The sequence below is a fragment of the Talpa occidentalis genome, unplaced genomic scaffold (genome assembly GCF_014898055.3).
Source record: "Talpa occidentalis isolate TD23 unplaced genomic scaffold, MPIMG_talOcc4v2.1 talOcc4.14, whole genome shotgun sequence".
NCBI classification, from domain to species: Eukaryota; Metazoa; Chordata; class Mammalia; order Eulipotyphla; family Talpidae; genus Talpa; species Talpa occidentalis.
In genome coordinates, this window is record NW_023601433.1 from 30,905,841 (window position 1) to 30,929,749 (window position 23,909).

The 23,909-nt window shown below is 35.2% G+C and overlaps 1 protein-coding gene across 1 annotated transcript in view; it reads right to left on the reverse strand.

The window, feature by feature from the left end:
• RYR2 (ryanodine receptor 2) overlaps positions 1–23,909 on the reverse strand; it is a 697,569-nt gene that overhangs the window by 37,926 nt on the left and 635,734 nt on the right. The window contains exons 83-89 of the mRNA XM_054694896.1: positions 15,408–15,488; positions 14,502–14,590; positions 13,013–13,141; positions 10,631–10,735; positions 8,154–8,235; positions 4,355–5,652; positions 3,525–3,592 (exon numbers count right to left, since the gene is read on the reverse strand). Coding sequence (XP_054550871.1) covers positions 3,525–3,592; positions 4,355–5,652; positions 8,154–8,235; positions 10,631–10,735; positions 13,013–13,141; positions 14,502–14,590; positions 15,408–15,488 — 1,852 coding nt within the window. The remainder of the gene's footprint in view (positions 1–3,524; positions 3,593–4,354; positions 5,653–8,153; positions 8,236–10,630; positions 10,736–13,012; positions 13,142–14,501; positions 14,591–15,407; positions 15,489–23,909) is intronic.

Below are 23,909 nucleotides of genomic sequence, written 5' to 3' on the forward strand. Positions count from 1 at the left end.
TAGTTGTCCATAAATCTGTGGGTTTATTTCTGGATTTTCTATTCGATTCCATTGGTCTGTATGTCTGTTCTTGTTCCAATACCATGCAGTTTTGATGATTATGGCTTTGTAGTATAGTTTGAAGTCTGGGAGTGTGATGCCTCCATTTCCTTCTTTTTTTTTCAGTAGAGCTTTGGCTATTCGGGGTTTTTGGTGATTCCATATGAATTTCATCAATAATTGTTCTATTTCTTTGAAGAATGCCATTGAGATTTTGATTGGAATAGCATTGAATCTGTATATTGCTTTTGGTAGGATGGCCATTTTAATAATGTTTATTCTTCCAATCCATGAGCAGGGGATGTCTTTCCATTTCTTTGTGTCTTCTTCTATTTCTTTTAACAGTGTTTTATAGTTTTCTTTGTATAGGTCCTTTACCTCTTTTGTTAGATTTATTCCCAAATATTTGATTTTTTTTGTTTCGATAATAAAAGGGGTGGTTTTTTTGATTTCTTCTTCTTCAGATTTATTGTTTGTGTATAGGAAGGCTACTGACTTTTGCGTGTTGATTTTGTATCCTGCCACTTTACTGAATTGATTGATGAGTTGAATTAGTTTTTCTGTGGAGATTTTGGGATTCTCTATGTATATTATCATATCATCTGCAAATAGTGATAGTTTGACTTCTTCTTTTCCTATTTGGATTCCTTGGATGTCTTTCTCTTGTCTTATTGCTCTGGCTAGGACTTCCAGTATTATATTGAAAAGCAGTGGTGAGAGTGGACATCCTTGTCTTGTTCCAGATCTTAATGGAATTGCTTTCAGCTTTTCACCATTGAGAATGATACTGGCTTTTGGCTTGTCATAGATGGCCTTTATGATGTTGAGGTATGTTCCTTGTATCCCAAGAATTTCAAGGGCTTTTATCATGAATGGGTGTTGCACTTTGTCGAAAGCTTTCTCAGCATCTATTGATATTATCATATGGTTTTTATATTTCTTTTTGTTGATGTGTTGGATAACGTTGATTGATTTTCGGATGTTAAACCATCCTTGTGCCCCTGGAATGAATCCAACTTGGTCGTGGTGAATTATCTTATGGATACATTGTTGGATTCTGATAGCTAAAATTTTATTGAGGATTTTTGCATCAGTGTTCATTAGGGAGATTGGCCTATAGTTTTCCTTTTTTGTGTTGTCCTTATTCGGTTTTGGTATTAGTGTAATATTGGCTTCATAGAACGTGTTTGGTATTGTCCCTTCCTTCTCAATTTTTTGGAAGAGTTTGTGAAGGATAGGCACTAATTCGTCTCTGAATGTTTGGTAGAATTCATTTGTAAATCCATCAGGTCCTGGGCTTTTGTTTTTGGGGAGGTTTTTAATTACCATTTCAATTTCGCTGCTTGTAATTGGTCTGTTTAGGTGTTCTATTTCTTCTTTATCTAGCTTTGGGTGATTGTAGAGTTGTAGGAATTTGTCCATCTCCTCTAGATTGTTGAACTTGTTTCCATATAACTGTTCATAGTAGTTACTGATTATTCTTTTGATTTCTGCTGTGTCCGTTGTGATTTCTCCTCTTTCATTTATTATCCTGTGTATTTGTGCTTTCTCCCTTTTTTCCTTTGTGAGCCTGGCTAGGGGTTTGTCTATTTTATTAATTTTTTCAAAGAACCAGCTCTTGGTTTCATTGATCTTTTGGATTGTTTTTTTAGTTTCAATTTCATTTATTTCTGCTTTGGTTTTTATTATTTCTTTTCTTCTACTGGTTTTGGGGTTTTTTTGTTGTTCTTTTTCTAGATCTTTGAGCTTCAAGATTAGGTTGTTTCTTTGAGTTCTTTCTTGTTTTTTGATGTGAGCTTCTATTGCTATATATTTTCCTCTTATTACTGCTTTTGCTGCATCCCATACATTTAGGATATTGGTGTCCTCCTTGTCATTCAATTCAAAGAATTTTTTAATTTCTTCTTTGATCTCCTCGTTAGTCCAGTGGTCTTCCAGTAGTGTGGCTTTTAATCTCCATGAGGTAGGATAGTTCCTTGAGGAAGGCCCTTTTAAAGTTCAATTTTTAACACAAACTTAACACCGTCTTTAACATTGCCATTAGGACTTAAGATTAGAGGCACATGCATTGGTTGCTCACACATAAAGGATGTCAATGTATTAATTTTGCAAACAGTAATGGGATTGGAAGCCCTGAAATATACATTATACACAAAAGAGGATTTATGAATCTGTGCAGTCACTTACATATAATACATATATACTTAGCTAATGTTTAACAATGTAGAAGAGGTATCTCTACCATTAGTTTTTTAACATTAAGGAACTGCTATTGAAATGACTCTAAGGTCCTGCTACACGTGTCTAATTTTCACTATAATAGCCATTTATATGGCCATGTTCACAATTGAACCAATACTGAAAGATCTATGACAATGAACAGTGTTGACTATAAAGAATAAAGAACCATCTATATTTTAAAGAGAGGAGGAGAAAAATAACAGATTAGAGGAGAAAAATTAAATGTTTATGTGAGATTATGAATGGCACTCTAGGCACTTAAATGTTTTATATTCCTGTTTTTTAAAAATGTACATACAAAAATATTTAAAAATAGAGAAAGATATAGATTTTAATTATTACTACAAATTATGCACGGAAATCATACATTTCAATTGCTTTGCATCCAGCTCTTCATTTCTTTTTTTTTTTAAACAACTTTTTTTTTTTTAAGATTTATTTATTTATACAATAACTGGGGTGTAGGTCAGAGGCATGGGAGAGTGAGAGAATTCACCAGAGACAGATAGGGAGCAGAACAGGCAGACAAACAGGCAGACGGATGAAAGACGGTGCTGAGGGGAGCCGCAGGCGAGACAGGAGAGGTCTGCCGCTCCATGTGGGCATCTCCCTGGTCAGCCAGGGATCTAACCTGTGCTACAGAGGCTGCGGACAGCTTCACAGCATGGCACTCAACCCACTGCACCACCGGGGAGGCCCCAGCTCTTCATTTCTTATTGCTACATTTATAACTGTGCAGCACAGCATCAGGAGTGTTGGTGAAAATTATTTCTGGGCCCCAACCTAAACTTGCTGAATCTTAACGTTTATGGTCCCATCCAGGGCTCTGGTTTTAACAAACAGTCCATGCAATTTTTATTCATGCATCCCTGGGGAGGAACACCATCCCCACAAGGATTCTATACTGTGGCAATCAGAATGTTTATTTCCACCCTTCTTTACCAGGACAGAAATAGGTCTCATTTTAAACATCTTGTGGAAAGTATTACATGGCATTATTGAGTCTATTGTGCAAAGAAACAAACACACAGCAGTCCTCACAGCCCACGGAGGCAGGTACTGAAAGGGCAGCCCTTGCTGGTGTCTGTACTATTCCTGCCCATGACTGAGGCCCTCATGTCAGAGTCTCTCCACTGAGATGCCAGATTTTCTCATGTACCATTCCACATTATGTCCTCCAGAGAAAGAGAATAAGTAAAAGAGACATACAAAAACAAAGAAAGGTATACAGAAATTACACGTACTCTGCTTTTTCAGGTTCAGATTTGTTTTCCTCTTTTTCTTCCTTTTCTTCTTCCTTTGCCTTCTGTTCCTTGAATGAATCAGAGGGATAAAGGAAAGCAGGATCACTATCACTTTCAAATGAGTTTAGGAAACCCTGTGACTATGTGTTAAATCATACCTTGTAAATAAGACCCTCTTGTCTATTCAAGAGAAAGTGCCCCAGATGCCTTTCATTCTACTGGTGCTATTGGCCCTCTCCTCCCACTGCAGCAGTAGGTACCAATTTTCTCAGTCATTTTTCCACTTTCTTCCCTTATTTCAGAAATACCCTTCTATACCTCATCCACCTACTCAAATCTTAACTTTCAAGGCCAACTTGAAGTCCCATCTCCTCAGATTCATCTAAGCCATATGAATTTCCATTTTCTCAAGATAATGTAACCTTTACTATTTACTGCTGATATTATTTAACACTCAATAATTTTCTAGGTTTTGTGTGTGTATGTGTTTGATTTATTTTACCAATAAACTCTTTAAGGCAACTCAAAAGAAGTACCCACATTTATATTTCTTGAATTGACGATGCTATTTAGTCATTAGACTATCATTAGAGTATGTAAAAGTGTTAAAACTGCACCTTAATAGCTTACACTTAATAGTTTAAGATTATTCAATCATCTGTGAAGAATTTTACAAAGCTTAGCTCGGCCTACCCAAAAGCCATTTCTTTCTAGAAATTCAGGTGACATATTTAACACCACTCTGACACTAGCAGGAGCCAGTTCATATAGAGTTCATTTGTTGGGTCCACCTGAAGTCCAGAGAGCCCCAAGTCTTAGAGATAAATTACCTGAAATTTTTCTTGCACCTCAGGGATGGGGACTGGGTTGCTAATTAGGTCACTGAGGCCAGCGTTTGGATTATGAGGAATAAGCTTGTACTGCCCTCCTTCTCTCTTCAGGTCCAAACCAAATATGTCTGAAAGAAGGTCACTTTCTTCTGTCAGTTCCTTTAAGTCAGCCAGATCTTCTGAGGGCAGGGCAGCTTCCATGGGTTTCCTCTCTCCTTCCTCTCCATCCCCTCTCACCTCATCCTGAGTAGGATCTGGCATGTTGGCTAAGAGCTCTGCGACTTTGATCTTTTTAGCACCTTCTACTAGGCTTCCTCCCAGCAGGAGGCTGCAAATGATGCGGAAAAAGCCCCTGAACACGCTGGCTACAAAGTGCAGGAGGCTCATAAATATACTCCAATAGGATGAAAAGAAGGCTGTGACCATGTCCTTCATGGTCATCTTCTTTACTTTTTTCATCTGTTTCTTCAGGCTCTTTAGACTGAGCATTCGCATAAGGGCCAAGATATTATACTTGAGAGCAAACAGGGCTGATTTGACTGTCAGAATCGAAAAAAAGCCCATTTTAGGCCCCTGCTCTTCAGGTTTCTCCTTCTCACTTTCTTCCTTATTTGCTGACCTTTCGTTCAAATCCGACTCTGAGATCTGAGCTGCCAGCTGCATTTCAAATATGGTGTCCTCACAGAAGTTAACAAAGAGTTCCATCTTCTCCTTTTCTCCCCCTTCATTGACCACATCAAATATGAACTGTCTTTTGGACTCCTTGACCTGGGGTTTCTCCCACTGGGTGCGGCTGGACTCGCTGATTTCAAAATAAACCCTCTCAATGCGCTTGGCACTTCCCATAATCTCAATGCGACCGAGAAAGGGCTGGAAGTAATTCAGCACACTTTCTGCTAATTCCAGAAAAGTCTGCAGTCGGGTGTCATTGGGCATGTGCTCAGAGAGATTTGTCAGAAGGACAGCAACATTGAAGCTGATGTCCTTCGCAGGTTCGTGGAAACGTTTAACAAACTCTTCATAGTCGAGAGTTTCATTTTCATCTGTCTCTGCACAGGACAGAAGAAACTCAGTTTCTGATTGTGTGTAGTGTTTGTGGCTCTCCATGGCTTTATGGAAGTCCCTCTTGGAAATGACACCCTTGCCATCAGGATCATATTCTTTAAATGTATCAGAGGATGTCAAATCCTTCAGCTTTAAGAACATGTCAAAAAATTTGAGAATCATCTCCACGTTGTTGGAAGATTCCACAAGCATATCTACCATCTGTTTGCCAATGGTTCCATTGACAACATTACCTGGTGGTAAAGAATTACATTTGCTCAAAATGAACATTCCTGATAAAACCAGTATCTCTAGAGAAAATAGCAATAGAGATTTTACATAATATCTTAATTAGGATAGCTCCTTGCTTATCTTGCAATGTATATGTCAGAGGAAAAGATGGATAATAACATGTAAACTCTAGTTTAAAAGAATGACTACACAAACACATGTAAAACCATGTTTACAAAGTAATTCAACAGCACACACAAAAATTTTTTAACAAAGTTGACTTTTCCCCTTCATGTTTTAGAATAAAGAAAAATGGGCCAAACATTTATATTCTAAAACCAGAAACTAAAATCTAGTTTCACATTAATCATAAAAATGAACATTTATACAGTTTTTCAGGGCTGGAAAGCTACTCATAGACAATACCTCATTTAATGTTTACATATCTGTATGACAAGTAGTTGTTATTAATTCTGCCTTTGCTCTTGAGGAAACTGAGGTTTAGCAAGGCTAAATTGAAATGCTCATTGCAACACGATTATTGAGCACAATGCCAGATCTTCAAACAGATCCTCTGAGATCAAATTATATGCTCTTTCTGACTTAGCATGTAAAGCATATCTCCAAATTTCTTATGGCCCAGAAAGTTTATACTTCTACAGTTTTGTAAACCAATACTATTGCAATAAAAAAACAGAGAAACATTACCATTCCAAGGATAAAATTTTGTGACCGAGTGGTGGCAAATGTCAAATAAACATCTTGTGGTAATTATTTTACAATATTACATATATCACATCATTATGGTGCATACCTAAAATGAATATTATATCTCAATTCTAGCTCAATAATAAAACTTAAATCCAAAGAAAAATGAAAATGGCAGATGGCTGATGAGCTTGAGAAAATTAGCTATCATCCCTATCATCCTCAGGCATAGAGTCACAGAGTGTTCTGTGACAAAACGGCAGACTAGAGAAAAAAGATGCAGGGGAGAGAGGTCAGAAGAATCCATCAGTGAGGCAGTAAGAGTTTTGGCACAGAAGGTGGATGGCTTGGTTTGAATCCAGGCCTTACCAACTACTAGCTGAGCACTTGGGCAGATTTCCTGGCCTCTCTATACCACAGTTTCTTCATTTTCAAAATAGTAAATAATGATACTATCAAATTCATAAACCTGATATTAGGATTAGTTAAGTACTAAATCAGTATCCTGCATATTATAAGAGATTAACTGCAATTTCGCCACTGCTGTGGGTGCTACTGCTGCTGCTGCAGTTATGACTGCAGTTTTTTTTTGTTTTTTTTTTTTAAGATTTATTTATTTATTTATACAAGCACTAGGTACAGTCAGAAGCATGAGAGGGTGAGAGAATTCACCAGAGCCAGAGCGGGGAACAGAACAGGCAGACTGATGAAATGCACTGCTAAGGGGAGCAGCAGGCGAGACAGGAGAGGTCTGTCACGCCATGTGGGACCCTCGCTGGTGGCCGGGGGATTGAACCGGAGCTGCTGCAGAGGTCGCGGGCAGCTTCACAGCCCAGCACTCAACCGCTGCGCCACCTGGGGAGGCCCTGTTGTGTTTTTTTTTTTTACACTAAAATTTTAATGAAGGTCAAGGCAAAGGGATCCTGTGCTCAGAGGGTACAAATTGGCTGCCAACTAAGAGTTTTAAGCAATTGCTGCATCTTTGAAGTACCAGCACAAGCAGAGACTACTGCCTTGATCAAAACGCAGTTATACAATGTGCAGCGATTTAGAGATCGAGAGAGAAAAAAATTAGGAAGGATTTAAGAAAAAAGTTTAGGTAACCTGATAGCCAACATTTTTAGTTGCTTTGATTGCATTCACCTGGTTTCACTGAATTCTCACATCAATCTATCATTATCTCAATTCACAGAGGAGGAAACTGAAAATGGGAGATGGAACCCGCAGGGAAGTGAGAAAGCAGGGGCTCAAGGAGTGGTGGTGGGCCTAGGAGTGGAAGCTTTTAACCAGTGCACTGCTGCCTGATACGGAAGGCAAATAGCATAGCAAAGAGAGATAAGTTGGAAAGAGGTAAAAGAATATAAACTGAGAGCAGACATGTGGATGAGCATGAGACCCCACCAGCAGTTGCCTTGATGGACTGAGGGAGTTCTAGTGATCTCCTGCAGGACTTGACAAACCCACAGAGTTTGAAGGCAGTCAGCTCAAAGCAGCAATTTACACAGTTGGAGTTAACCAAATATTTGTCATCCCCACTAATTACAAACACACGAGCAGACTCTTCTTTGGGGCATCAGGAGAAAATGAAGAGTATAGCTAGAGATACAACTGGTTCATTAGGTTGCCATGTAAACTGAGATATGCAGGATTTCTCTTCTTTTGAAAACTAATGAGATAAAAAGTAACAAACCCAGGCCTCCATCATATCTCAGTGTTGATATTTTATTCTTTGTGGCAAGCTGACTCCATAAACAAATGCATATTGATCCTGAACATAGATGAATAAAGGGAAATTAAAAATATAAATCAAAACTACCTTCTAACATGGACAGCAGCATGACCACCATATCCTTCTGGAGATCCATTAATTCTTTTAATAGTTCAATTTGACTGGAATCCTGAAAATGTTAACAGATTGCATTGGGATAATAAGAGAAAACCATGCAGCAAGAGCATCATCCTAATTCTCACAGAAAACCGCTCTAACAGTCAACACTTCACAGTGACTGGACTCAAGGAAGGCCAAATGTGTGTTGCTTATTAAAAACAGATACATTTCAGAATTAAGGAGCATCTATTATTGATTTGAACTCATGTTTATTAATGAAAGGACCATGAATATATTTAGCAAGAATAGGAAATAATTAACGCAATGATAGATTTTCCAGTACCAGTTAAGACTGCAGAGCTTCTGTACATTGGACATCTTTACTTGAAACAACTGTACTTCTGTTTTCTTCTTCCTAGCCTATTACACAAAGATGCTCTATATTTTGTAAAAATTAACTGATCCTGGAAAAAATAAGCATGTTAGTGGTAGGAGATAAACTTCTCTTATATAAATCTAACCAAAGAGGCAAACACCTCATATCTATGCTAACAATGCACAATGTGTTTAATTACCATTTTTTCTAGATAAATATTTTTCTGGTTAAAATTTTGTTGATTTGGTTTTGCCCTTGATTTTTCAACATGAAAAAAATCTTTATATAGATATATTGTGTCTGTCACTGTGCTTAGATACTGTGCCTGAAACATGGAATATATACATCTATACTATAATCTTACAAATCATCACATTTTCTTTTCAACTACATTTTTCCTTTTAAAAAAATCATACAAGGTGTCATTTTATTCACTTGGAATTTGCTACATATGAAACTAAAGTTCTATATTTCTGAAGGGATGAGACTTCTTTCTAAAAAGTAATTATCTTGAGTAGATCTAACAACTGTGAACAATTAACCTCTAATGTTAATAGAATGACAGAAATACAGCAGGATGACAACTCTTTTATGAGTATATAAATTTGGTTGCTTTTAGTTTCATTTACTTACTAAAATGTCACTAATGAATGGATGAAAGGATCAGGATATTCCCTGATTTCACTGACATTACCAACAGTTATAAATTTACAAAAATTCTTTCTTTGACCTAATTCTAGCTAGGCTCCTCTGAGCCCTTTCTTGACTAAGTTTTGAACTTGATTTATATATAAAAACTTGAACACTATCACTGCTTCTAACAGCCTAAAGCTGCATCCCTAAGATGACCCTAGTCTCTCAGAGAGCTTGCCTGAGAAAAACCCAAGGTTGTCAACAGAATTTATTGTCTATTTCAATGACCACTTGAGGCTAGGACCTGTGTCTCCCAGCTTTTATTCGAGAGTAGATTTCTATTTAAAAAATGCTAGTTAGCACACACAGCTGACCCAATCACATTTATACTGACTGCCCTTCATAATTTGCCACTTCCCTAGCCTTTCTGAGTACTTGCTAAAGTCCTTCCTACTCTTCAATTTTCCCATTAACCTTTGTACATATCCAGCAATATTAAGTCCATGATGGACTCTTCTTCCTACTTCAAGACACATACTAAAAATTTCTGTTTATCACTTTAACCAGTGTATGGCTTGGTTTATGTTTCACAATATGTTCCTGCTTGTCATCCAGGGGGTCAACTCAGGAGGAGAGGGAGCTGGTTCTCACTCATGGGGCCCATGAATGGAAACACAGGGCCAGGACTGGCATTCTCCTGACTTTAAATTTAGTCATCTTTCCTCTGCCTGACAACCTCAAAATACCCAACCTTCTGACTGATACGCCAAATCTCAGCACCCTGCATCTAACTTTACCACATCAAAGTGACAGACTTACTGAACATTCATTTAAGAATTTTTCTATTTATGCATCTCTTAGCTTCAAATGAAGTAGATACAGTAGTGAGAAAACAACATGCTGATGTTTTCAATAGGTACTCACACATTCACATTAAAATATGGTGGAAAACATGTTTACTTTTACTGTGATCCTTATATCTTCTTTTTTTCTCTTTGATTTTCACAAAGTTAAATTATCTGCTTATGGGTGAAATGTCATCTATTGGGAACAAATGCTTGTTTATTTTTCTGTTAAAAAAAATCTCCTTTTAACAAGGGATTTATAGCAGGTTACAAATATTTTTGAAATTATCTGTAGGGAGGAGGAAAATTCCAGTAAATAATCATAGACCCAGAAGCATGTATATGAAGGACTGTAAAATATGTAATGTTTGGGGACTGCACTGCTTTATTTCTCTGCTAAATTAAATTCCTTGATCTCCTCATTCTCAGATTTGAATAATGGCTTCCATTCCTTTTCAGTCTACATAAAATTATTGTATTTAAAACATTTTTAATATAGAGTGAAAGATAAAGAACCGATCTAGAAAATATTCAAACATAGGAAAGCATAGTTAATTTGCCAATTATTTTAGCCTCCAGTCTGTCCTTTAGGATGGAGGGAGATAATGTACCTGAGACAGCTTCATCTGCATGTGAGCAAATACATGAAGAAAACCCACCACCGCGTCCCATAGCCTGCTGTGGGCCAGACTCTGCTGATTCCCAGTGCAAGGACCCTGGGGCAGAAACAGACACATAACAATCATTCCTGATCACTTAATTGCCAAAATGGACTTTATACTAAAGGAACAAACTAACTTAGTGTTTATATTTCTTTTCATCCAAAGGTTATCTGATTAGGTAGAACCCCAAATGAAAGGATAGAAATGGTTAGCACCCTTAGGAGATAAGCACACTCTTCTTTGAAATGTTTAATATAGCAACCCCCTAAAAAAAAAAAACCCACATTGTATCAAAAATATTCATGTCCTGTTTTTGTATGAATAATAAAACACTAAGAAAATAGAATGGTGTCCTGTTTCTAGGTCTGCTTTCTCCTATTTAGAGGAAAAGAGTCCTGCTGTTTGGGCTAAATCAAAATCAATCAATAGTCACTACCCTGAATAAAAAGAATCTAAGATTAGGCTTAATTAAGCCTGAAGGTAATTATGTCTATTGCTAGACAGTCTTATAAAAAAGAAGCAAGAGAACCCAAAAGCAAGGTAGTGGACTCAGGACCTGGGAAGGGGAAACTACAGCTAGATCTTTCCACTCTCAGCATGTAAAGAGGATGAAGCTGAAGAGACAGATTTTAGAGAGAGCTCTAGCTCTTCACTTGGTGAGCAGGTTTCCACCTCCACTGCAAAGGGAGAGGAGATGGGCTGCTTTATTTATTTATTTATTTATTTATTTATTTATTTATTTATTTTTTAACAAATGAGCAAGAAGACTTCTAAAGAGCCACCAGAAGTGCTTGGTTTCTATCTCCAAGTTGGGAAAGTTGGGTAGGACAAGGTTTGCTATCATAAGTGTGAAAGGCAAAGGTGAGAAAAAAAAAATACATGTTTCTTATATGAGCTACTCAGTAGGGAGTCACCTTGCCCAATATAATGTTTTTGGTGCCTATCTCAAAGGGTAATGTGATTCCAAGGTGGATAAGGGGCACTAGAGGCACAGAGTCCATGGGATATTTCAAAACCAGATGGGAAAACAGGCATTTTTCAGGTACTTAAGGCAGTGAGAGGGTCAAGTTCTCTTATTAGAGAAAGAACACAGAGGCCACCGGGAAGGCCAGCTCCATTCTCTCACTCATCTTGGATGACATGTGCCTTGGAAAAAGAACTTTCCTCCCTAATCCTTCCTCCCTCTAGCAGCCTCAAACCTGAGGAAGCCTCAGGCTGACAAGGAGGAAGAGGAGAAGCTGTGAAGAAACGAATAGAGAAACTCAGGGCATAGTCCTGATTTCAATTTTGCTTTTATTGGATTTAAAGAAAAGTTATAAGAATTATCAAATGTGGCTTTTCCATTTTGGAATGTTAACATAATGATTCTCTTCCCTACCCAGGGGCAAAACCGAAAAAGTAAGATCCCTCAAGGCATTTTAGTGAGATCAAAAAAAGAGAGAATGAACCCAGTGGTGGTGAGGAACAAGCCATCCTACGTGAGCAAGCACTTGGCCAGCTTCACTTGGCCGTGAATCATCCATCACTCAGTCATTCTATGAACACCTGTAACTATACTAGACTCTGAGAATACAACCTGTTATTTTTACTTAACTTTATTCCCCCAACAAGATGATGTTTAGTCCAAAGAAGCAAGCTATAATAAGCAAGCTCTTGTTTGTCCTAGTTATGGCCTTTCAGACATAATGACTGCCTGAGGATGATATTGACCACTGACAAAGAAGATAGAAAAGACGACTGGCTGTTCTTCTAAGAAACAGAAAAGTTTTTCTGGTTGATTTAAAAAAAAAAAAGAAATCTTTTAAAAATCTGCAGGTTAAGACTGGAAGATTTGCCAAAGAAATGAACATTTTTAAAAAATGGTAAATGATTCATGGTATTTGGAATTTTACCTATAATGTATTATATATTATTATATACACAGATACTAAAATGAAGTTTTTAAATATTATGTTCTCTTTAATAAAGTTTTCTGTAAAACTTCCTCATTTTCACTGAAATACTATGCGGAGTGATTCTACACTCTTTCCTTTCCCCTCCCAAATTCCTCCCTATCTCTGTTGCTTCCTTCATAGTACTGCATGCTAATACATATGACAGGCTCTGGAAATACTGCAGACTCAATGTTATGGTTCATGCCTGGAATGAGTTCATGATATCTCAATCTTCTAAAGGGGGAAGCAAGTTCATTGGGTATAAATATACTAATTGTGATTACTCGCTAAGAATCTGTGCAAGGGGCCAACAGGAAATGTGGATGATAATAGGAAGATACTTAGGGCATTGAGCATTTTTTTATTCTTTACTTTCATTGATAGGAGAAATGTTTACCTGAATATATTCTGTGAGAGTGTTAAAGACTTGTTTTGCTACTTGAATTGCTTTGGAGAAATTCCGTTGTCCTTGTTCATCAATAACATCTTTTCCAGAATAATACCAATAGAAATCACTGATTGATTCCTAAACAAAAGAAATGATAGGATTAAGGCACATTCTGAAGCTATCATTAATCTGTCCAATTTGGATTCTATGATAGGAAATCATTTTAAATTACAGATTTGGAAGCAAACAAAAATATATGTGAGGTAATACTATTGGCAACGATTTTCCTAAATGTATAAAATGATCACATCCTCTACAGATATAAGTCACACCTGGAGAGAAGCAGCAGAAAACTGAGCTTTTAAAATCCTTCTTTCAGATGACTTCAAACTTCATAGAAATAAGGATTAATAAGATTCATTCATATTTAACCATCAAGCAAAATTAAATGTTTACTATGAGAGCACAAAAATGAAAAAAATCAGAGAGTAATATTTTGTGGTTACAGACATCTGGTTTCCTTTTTCTCTAACAAAGGTAATAAAATTTCCTTGGCCAAGATGTCCCTTGCTTTTTTAACTGTTCCTGAAGAAACAGGTTGAGCTACTTACAAGTACTAACAACATCTATAAACAAACATCTAAATAAGATCAATCTTTTCAAACAGGATGTTTTCAACAATAATACAATTTAGTCTATGTGTAAACTACATTTTGGGTTTTGAGACATGACTTTAAAAATCACAAATATTTTCCACATACTTCTTGATGTACTTGCTTCAAAAATTCACTTTTTTTCCCTATTAAGTTTTAAGTAAAAAAAAAGTATTGGGACATTATACATGCAAAGAATAAGGGGAAAACATGGAAAGAGTGAATTTGTGGTTTTCAAAAGTACTAAACCTGGTTTCTCTCATGAGGGAAATAAAAGTTGCACAGTGCTTTTATAATTTAGGAAACCTACACCTTCAGGCACTGTTTTATTAATATGTAAATACCACTACAATATAAAAAAGATTTTAAGTCATGGATATTAAGCTGAATTTAAAATTAATTCAAGTATAAGGACAAGTGAAAAGAACTAACCATAGACTATTATTTAAGTATATGACAGGTAATTTGAAGGTCTTTCCCATTCTTAAGAACATTTCAAATACTTTCCCTCATTTATCTAACAAGTGTAGAAGGAGCAGCTGATCATGTGGGTGCTTTGCAAAATGACACTGAATTTAAAATGCCATCAAACCAAAAAAAAGCAAGAAAGAATCTTTACTTAGAGAAAGAAAAGAAAGAGCAAAGTAGAAGCCAAGACCAGAGGCAAATCAATAGGAACATTTCACCCAAAGACTTGCTGAAAGACTGTAGTCAAAGAAAAAATACCTTGAGAAATTCTGTCTGCTCATAACTGACATTAAAATGCCAGCTTAATAACTCTTCCTCATTATTTCAACTAGCCAATTCCTTTCATCTGAACCCCTTTAATATGTAAGCAGACTTACCTGAACTCTCAGTAGGTAGTCTACAGTAGAGATGATTATGTTGACAGTTGTATTATTGCCAGTCTTAGTTCTCAGATAATTTTGAAAATCTATGTAAGATCAAAATATGTTATTTAAAGCCCACTGAAATGTTCAAAATGAGTTGAGCTATTCCAATAACTTCAAAAGTAAATGTTTCAGCAAACAAAATCTCTGTTGATGGTAGTATTATTTAACAATCTATATCAGAAATATTTTATATTTCCCACTTAAATGAATAATCATTCCCAAAACATTTCAAGGTATTTCACAGTATATCAATATTCAGTTTTGTAGCTAACACCTATTTCTTGATTCCAAGGTTTGGATAAATGAATGACTTAGAAGGATTTGTATTCTGAGGATATAATGAAATTATTTATTCAGTAACCATCTGTTCCTCAGGACTGTGGTAAGTACTGGGTAAACAAAGGTAAAATTAAGATATAGTTCCTTTCTTCATGAATGTACAAGTCTGGTAGAGAGCTAAATATATAAATAGAGTGGAAGAATGACTAGACATGAATGGAAACATACTATACTATGTAATACAATGAAGTAGATTTCCTAGTTAAAAACAAGTGGTACAAAAGAATATAGCTAGCTATTTTCTCTACAGATGACTACCTAATCTAAATATTTCTTTACATATCATTTGTTTTCTCTAACATAATAACTGATAAGAATTCAGTGAAATGGCTGCAAAGGACTTCCAAAGCAACAAAGCAATATATTAAATGTCACAGTGCTAATACAAACAGATTAACGCTCAAGAACTGTAAGTTGAGTCAAAAGATGGAACATAATTGGAACTAACAGGCTCCTATTATAAGTGGCTTCAAAATACTTTTTCCTTGATTTCATCAGATGCTCCAGGGGTTCACAAACCTGAGTTGTGTCCTTCACAAAGCAGTTGTAGGAAGCGGAAGAGGTCACAAGTGAACTCGTCATCCTGTAGAACCTTTTCTCCTGCAGAAAATCCAGAGGGATCAGACATCGGACATTATCAACCACCCTCACCTGTCCCTCCCTTAACCCCCCACCTCCATAACACTTGCATGTTGATCTAGCATTGTTCTGAACCAAAAACAGTCACAAATCATAGCCACTTTTCTATCTGAAGCTCATAAGATCATGCGCTTGGCAGATAGATGTACTTTTTCTTTGTGAGAAAAGAACACTGGAGTATTAAAATTCAGATTTCTCTCTGTTAAAAATAGCAGCATGGGTTTGGCAACATTTTAGAAACAACCTGAAGATTTAAACTACTTTTTTTATTTTTGGTAAGGTATATGTAGGAATGATCTGTTCGTCTCTTATAATGCTAAAGTTAAATGTGTTTTGTTCCCAAAGTATGGTCGAATGATTCAATGCAAAGGCATCATGCACATATAAAATGGGCAAGAATTTTTTTAAAGAATTGTTTTTTCACTAAAGAATAATTACACGGCTTTTGTGAAAACTATAAATGCCTAGAGAATATTTACTAATTTATTTCAATAACTATCTTATTCACTTGTTTACAGATTTTTTAAAAGTAAAAGATGTTAGGAATCTAAAATAGAGATGTCATTGGTTGGAGTTTCATTTTACAGTAGGGAAAACCGAAAAGCAGACCTAATTCTAACTATCAAACAAAATGAAAGCCTTTGGCGGTTCATGCTATAAGAGCTAAACCTAACAAAGAAAAGTGAAAAGAGGGGCATCTCATAGCCATAGATGCTTCTCTGCTTCATTACCAGCTAAATATATTTCTGGGGTAATGACAAAGCCTCAGAAAAGGGCTCACATATTTTACTTCTATTGCAATTTAAATTAGCAAGATCACAAGTTACTCTGAAAGCAAAAACACAAAGAGAGAAACAAACAAAAGAACAGCACCACACAAATGAAAGTTGATTTTAAAAGCATAGAGTGCCAGCAAAAAAGAAAACAACATCATGAGCATATGCTCTGGAATCTAAATTTGTTCAGAAAGCAAGATGACAAAAGTGGCATTGTAAATGAATGTACTAATGTATTTAAAAAATAATAACTTTTCAGACTGGAAATACTTTGGGCTAAGAAAGAAAACTATGCAATGATCATGTGTGTACTTTAACTAAAATCATGAACAATCATAATGACAGAGAGCTGATGGACTTACCAGTCTGCAGTCTGTGACTTTCAAAGTGAGAGGCTTCATATAATGGGAGGGTTAGGAAGCAAAACCATTTTGAAAACTAATATAAACATTAAAAAAAGTATAAAATCACTGTACTGATTTCCCTGTTAGCCTGTAAGATATGACATTTGGTGACTGAACTAAAAATCACCAAGTATACAAATCAGCTCTGTGTCAAGTTTAAGTGTTAAATTTAAAAGCACATTGTTTTGAATCTCAATACATGGCTGATAAGCCCATTCCTCAGTGTTTACATTCATGACTGGATAGGGAAGAAAAGGAGAAACACTCCAGGCTAATAAGCAAAGTAAACTCTTCATTGATGATACTTAGTATCATTTGTGTGCTTTTTTTAATCAGAAGAGTCTTGTAATCATATTTAAATCAAAATATTGAGTCACTTACATAGACTTATTGATTCTTTACTGTCAGCCATCTATAATGTTTTTTTCTTTCTTCTTTTCAGAAAATTGAATCAATAAACCACGTAAGTACACTCAATGTTCATATAGTCAATGTGGGATAAGAAACCTTTTTTTGAAAGCAATCAGAAAAGATAACACTGAAAAAAAAAAAATACCACATCATCTACCTGTGCACCTAAAAACGCTCTGTACAAGGCACAGTGGTTTATCACTCAGGCTGCATTTTTAGCCGGCATGCACAGGGTTTTCTTGACTGTACACTGAAACACATACAAGTACTTCACTTACATAAGGACATGCTGCACAGAGCAGAACAACAGGGGAGGGGAGAGGAAGAGGAAGATCATTTACCCTCAGGTGACAGCACTTATAAACTGGGGTGCTGCTGCTTAATGAATACATTACTGCCTGATTAAAATGCTGCCATTGCCCATGCTGCATGGAGGTGGTGCAGTAACAGAGATGGATGATGGCTTTATGTCTGCAGAAGGTGCAGGATCAGCAGTCTATTTTATGATGAATGCAAAAGAAATTCCATTGTAAGATGAGATTCTTAACAAATAACGAAATGGAGTAAAATGTAGTTGAAAGTGCTCTTACACCCTTAAGATCTTACTTGTAAACCTGCATGATAGCCAAATGTATATACTGGGAAGAGCATTTGGTTTAATTTTTAATATAAAGATCTTAAAATTTCTAAAATTGGTAAAGGGAGAATTATTTTAATATAATAATCTAATACAATAATCTAATATAATAATATATTCTAATATAATAACAAAATTATTTTAATATAATTCATCCTTTGAGCCTTAGTTTTCTCACCTACAAAATGAAAAAACATGTACATTTTCTACCTCATTGGCTCTTCAAAATCTATGTGACCATTTTGATAAATTGTGGAAAGGTTAATATTGTTAATAGCAGTGGCAATAACATTAAATATAGAAGGAAACAACATGTCCAGGTGATGAATACAGTTACTTGTGCCTAGTTATTAAATGCATTTATATTTTCAAAAATCCATCTAATTTTAATGGACCAAAATACTATTAATAATCACTTGGAAGTAAAATTAGGTAGACCTAATTTATTCTACCTACCAGTAAAAAGCAATTTCTGTTTTAGAGATCTAATAAAGTTAATACGCAGTTAAAGGTCACTGTTCTATTTGAAATTGGTTTATACAATTAATATGAAAAATACATGTCAGCTTAAGTTCAATAAAAACAATTTTGCTTTTAACGCTTAGAATAATCATGGACATAGCTCAAAGATCTCAGTTTTGTCACCAAAGTTTCATTTAATTGTTAACCATTATTAATAATTACTATTAACTGAAAGTGAATTATCAATAATTGTTAATAAAATTAATGAAGGAACAAGATTATCTAGTATATGTGTGTGTATACATGGATTAAGATCATTTTCAGAAGACTAAAATCACCAACTGTTGTAAAGTTTTTTCAGTCAATATCATTAGTAAGGCAAAGATAAAAGTATGAGTAGTATGAAACAAGCCTGGCCCCACCAAATAATTCCCTATAACCTCTTGTTAAATAAATCTCAAGAGTCCCTCACTATTACGGAGCAAATAATTCTGGCCACTGATCTTTAGAGGATTTAAATTTATTTGTGTATAATGATAAAACTGAAGACTAAGCATATTTTTAAGTAGTGAAAAGTCAGGTATTTGATTCTATGTGGATAATCTTAATGTCCTTGCTTAAATGGCTTAAATATGGCTGCTTAAATTACATTGCAATTCAACTAACAAAGAATAAAAATTTTTAAATGTATTTACAATGAATACTTAGTGACTACAGTGTGCTAGGCATTGTTCTAGATATATTTTCTCATCACTTGTTTATAATAATCTTATAAAACAGGTGAGAAGAATCCCAATTTATGGTTCCGTAAACAACTGAGAAATTAAGTTACTTGACTAATGTCCTGCACTATTAACATGTAATGACTATGAATCCAGTAAACTTCAATAAACATCCATATAGTGTCTCTTACATGCTTGAGAGGTGCTGGGAAAAAAAAGACTAACGGTCGCAACCATGACTCAAGAAGGTCATAGACTAATGGAAGAGAGGGCAATAAACAAATAATTTCATCATTATATAGTCTTTCTGAAACCCATATAGCATAGTTTCTAAACTTCATAAAGTTCATGAGTAGTCAATAAGATCTTTGACTAACAATCACTATATCTATGTTATTTAAATTGTGACCTTGTTTTCATCAAGATTAAAATGCATGAAATATTTTCTAGTATATGGCTTTGGGAAAATCAATTGACCTTTCTGAGTCTTTGTTTCATCACTGATCTGGAGATTAACCTGACCTTACTTGGTAGGACTGTTAAGAGAATCAAGTTGGTTCAAACAAGTATAAGTTCTTTGAAATAGGAAAAGTACAACAGATATAAATGTGAAGTTTCAAAAGTATGAAGTCATAAATTCTAAAGACCTAGATTTTTAAATATAGATTACTAGGTTTGGGTATGATAAATAATTACAAATCCCATTTAGTGCATTTATTTAAATTAAGGAAACACCCTGAGGACAATAAAAAAGATCACAATGTGAAGTAAATTAGGTATGTCCCATTGATAACAGAATTAAGTATGTATTAACTATGGAGAGAAAAAAAATCCCTGTTTTCAAATCAGATTTGCAGATGGTTTCTCTGACAGCATCTTTTTAAAGCCTTTCAATTGTCATTACCTTAACTGAAATCCTTATCATCCTCAATCCATTTCATTCATCAGCATTCTAACTGATCTCTCTGCCTTCAGGTTGTGACACCTATTTTACACACTGTAGCCTACAACTACTTCAATTATAACACTCTTCAGATGAACAGGCTGGCTCTTTTAACAGTAATTATGAAAAGCAGCCTCTGAAGAATTCCTTATAATAAATCACTAAACATAACCTTAGAGCCCAAATGTACTGGAGGAAATCATGGTGGTTACTATTTTTGCAGAGCTCAGTGTCTACTTAGCATATTAGTATTACTGAGAAAGAAGAAATCCATACACTTTAATGTTAGTAAATTCTACCAGAAATATTTTTGAACAGTAAATGTTAGAAATTTTATTCCAGACAGAACTTCATACAACGCATATTATCAGTTAAGTGTTAATATATTTAACGATGCTCATAGCCTCAGAAAGCACAAACTTCTCAGAAGGCCCAGAATGGCTTCCCAGAAGCGATCTTTCCATCCCCTAGTTCAGTCATCTGAGCTTCAGCCACAAGGAGAACTGCTCTCTGATGTATTTTGTACCTTACACTTTGTACATGGCATTGCCTTCCCATTGGAACATCTTTCTTTGCTTTTCTTATCTATCAGAGAAACTTCTACTTCAGACCCCATAACTTCTGTTGTGATACCAGCCAATTATTTCAACTCCATATGCTCACAAACATAGAGCATTGTTCTAAAGTTAAGTTGTTGACAAGGCTGTCCATAACACTAAGCTCCTAAAGCATCTCCAATATCTAGGACACCATCTAGCACATAATAGTCACTCAATTTTGATTGAGTGCTTCAAAGTTTAAATATTAGACAAGGATGTTAAGAAATCCTATTTAATGCCTTGAGCCAACATAATAGGCTTCCACCGAAGAAAAAATTTACTCACACGAATGACACAGCACTGGACTACACTTGTTAATGGACTTTGTAACTCTGGACGGTCACTAAATTATTAAGCACTAAAACCAGTAGCCAAGATTTGGGGGCATCTAATATTTAAATTTTGGTTTAATTTTTATTAATCAATAAGAAAATAGCTTCTTCTTACTTCAACTTCACATAAACTTGATGAGGTCACTATAAATATTTCAGTAAAGGCCTTGGTGCAAATGCATTTCCAGATACAGACAGAAATTTAGGAAGGTTAATTGGTAGTTAATGTCATATATAAAAATTTTTAATCAAAAATTTCTGAGGATTCAGATTAGTTTCATAATTTCAATTTCACCTTGCTTAGGAAGCCTAGGAACATTGTAACAATAAAATGTAGTATATTCTACTTATTCTACTCTATTCCAAGAAGTTTGAAGGAAGGACAATTGCACTTTCAAGCTTTGTAATGATTTAGTAATGAGGTTAAATGGTTATGAGAAAAAATTAAAAATCCAAGGATGGAATGAAATTTTAAATATTCATATAGGTTTTTGGTTTTGAACTTCATTATACATTAAAAGGAACCACACAGGATTAAAAATATACAGAGAAGAACATTGAACACACCACATATACCAAACACACTTGCTAAAGGACCTTTCAATTTTAAACAAGTGGGAGGTTCAGACTTTTGTCAATGGGGGAAATTTAGTAAAGTGGGATAAGGATACAGGGAAAACTTACATGATAATAACACATAGGAAAAGGAATATAAATGATTAATCTGAAATCTTTATATACGAAACTTAAAGAAGTTAAGGAATAAAAATTTCCAAAGTAATATTAAAGCCTCCGTGACAAGGGTATAGCATTAACTGTAAATTGGAGTCTTGAAAGGATCAACAAACAATTAGTAAAGGGGCAACAAAATCCAAAACACCTACGCCAATATTGAGCACAAAATAAGTCCTGAGATAATATGTAAGAGAGGAAAGGAATTGGTTCATGAAACATTAAACTGTGGGAGGCATGGACAAGCCAAATAACCTTCTTCTCCTTCAGTTTCATCTCAAAAATGGGGAAATACTTCATTGGAAGGCTGTGGGTATCAAAAAATTCTTGTTTCCAAATTATACATGTTCCATGGCATATATATTTTTTTTTTATCATCAGGAAGAGACTTAGCCTAATAGTTGGTCAGAATGCAGAAGATTTAGATCAGATTATTTTCTCATTTCTGAGTCTATCCTGTCTGATCCTCAAGCTTTGAAACAATAATATCATTAGCAGATTTGTATTTTTCAGCATTTTCTATATATTTCAGAAGGATCAATATTCCTTCTTTCATAGAGATACAAAATTTCCTTAAATTTTATAAAATCTTGGAGGGAAAAAAAGAATAGTGCAAGACAGAAATTTTAAAAATTATGGCAACAAGTAGAGTCAGCATAGGAGTTCTTAATCTAGGAAATAGTAAATTTTCAACAGAGCAAATGAGTTGCCCTTGCATGTTCTCCTAATTGGTCTCTTGATTAAGGCAACAGTATATATTCAGAAAGTACAACTAATCTCTAAAGCTTTGTTGACATATTTGATCCTACTCAAAAATCTCATCCCTTCTAGATTACCATCAGATATAATGTCTTTTAGAATTACTTTGAAGTCCCAATGACATCTTTGTTATATTACTTTGAGGAATAAATATTTGCTTTTTCTACTGTTCTTTGAGTTGAGTCTCAAGAATGATAGCTTTTCTGTCAAGAAGTTACTTAGTATGTGATATTTTCAAAGGAATAGAGAATAACTCTGTTGATCTCTAAATGGCTGAATAGAAATGGGCAGAACCCACTAGCCAGGAAAAGGCAGTTTAGTACACGTGACCACTGACGTCCCATGCACCAGTCAGTGCAGCCATAAAGCCACATTATGTCCAAGACAAAAACACCACAGGCAGACTACCACACGCGTTCTATGATTCATCCACGTACACAACCACTGCAAACACTGGTCCCACCATAATTGTTTTCAAATGAAAGAAACAGAACAAAACAAATCCAAAAACATAATTTTAATGCCCATAGCCCCTTCATATCTAACGTGTTAATAATTGCACATCCTCATAGAAAAGAAGAAAAAATAACAGAAAGCTAGATAATTAATTTAAAAAATAACAGGATGCAAAATGAAGGAAATTAAATAATCTACTTTTAAAATGGTCTATAAAAGGAAAAACAATGTGCCAAAAAATATTGTCACTATCAAGATGCTACAGAAAGCTGACAACAAATAAAGAGCGAATAAATAAAAGATGTTTTATTTTTAATAATTACCACGCTCATGAGTGATGACTGAGGAAGGGAAAGTAGTACATTTATAGTAGTCGAAAGAAAATGAAATGGGGAAAAAAAAAAGAAGTTGAGATTTTGTTTTGGTTTTGCTTTTTGTAAGGAAATAGAAGACGTGTTAATCACTTAAGGCAATTATTTTTGGATGTGTGTTGAGAAAGAATAAAAAAAAGTCAAACCAATCTTGTGTTGTGAGATGTAATGAATTCTCACTTCAGAAGGGCCACTAGCACCAGGTTACTTCTGATTTGGGACTCACACATGGTATTCCAATCCAATCTAGCTGACAAAAGGTAGGCAACCTGCTTAAAAACAAACAAAAAACCTGTGTGGTTACTACTCCTTTATGGGAGCTGGTGTCAACAGAGACTTAGAATGATTAATGGAATTATTTCAGGGCTTCTAGAATATTAGGTAGTAACTGCACGAAAAACTGGAATTGATTTCTAATTCCATGACAGGGGAGCAAGACTTTGGAAAGAAAATTCATTCACTTTTAGGCACTTTACAGCTGGAAAATGCCCAGGATTTCTGAGAGAAGATAGAGGCAGGCAGATAATGAGCCTTAAGATTTGTAGTGGCTCCAAGTTCTCCAGATGGGGCCTTCAGGCCAGGTCTTGGAACTGTTAACACAAACATTAGTGATGAGGAGACATTATTTGGCCTGATACTCATTTTCAGAAAATCTGTGTATATTCAGAATGCTGCTACTGATTTTTTTAATACAATTAAATCATCATATGACTAATATTAGATGATTGAACCATATAAGCCAAGCAGAAAATAAAATCACATAAGAGCCATGTTGGTG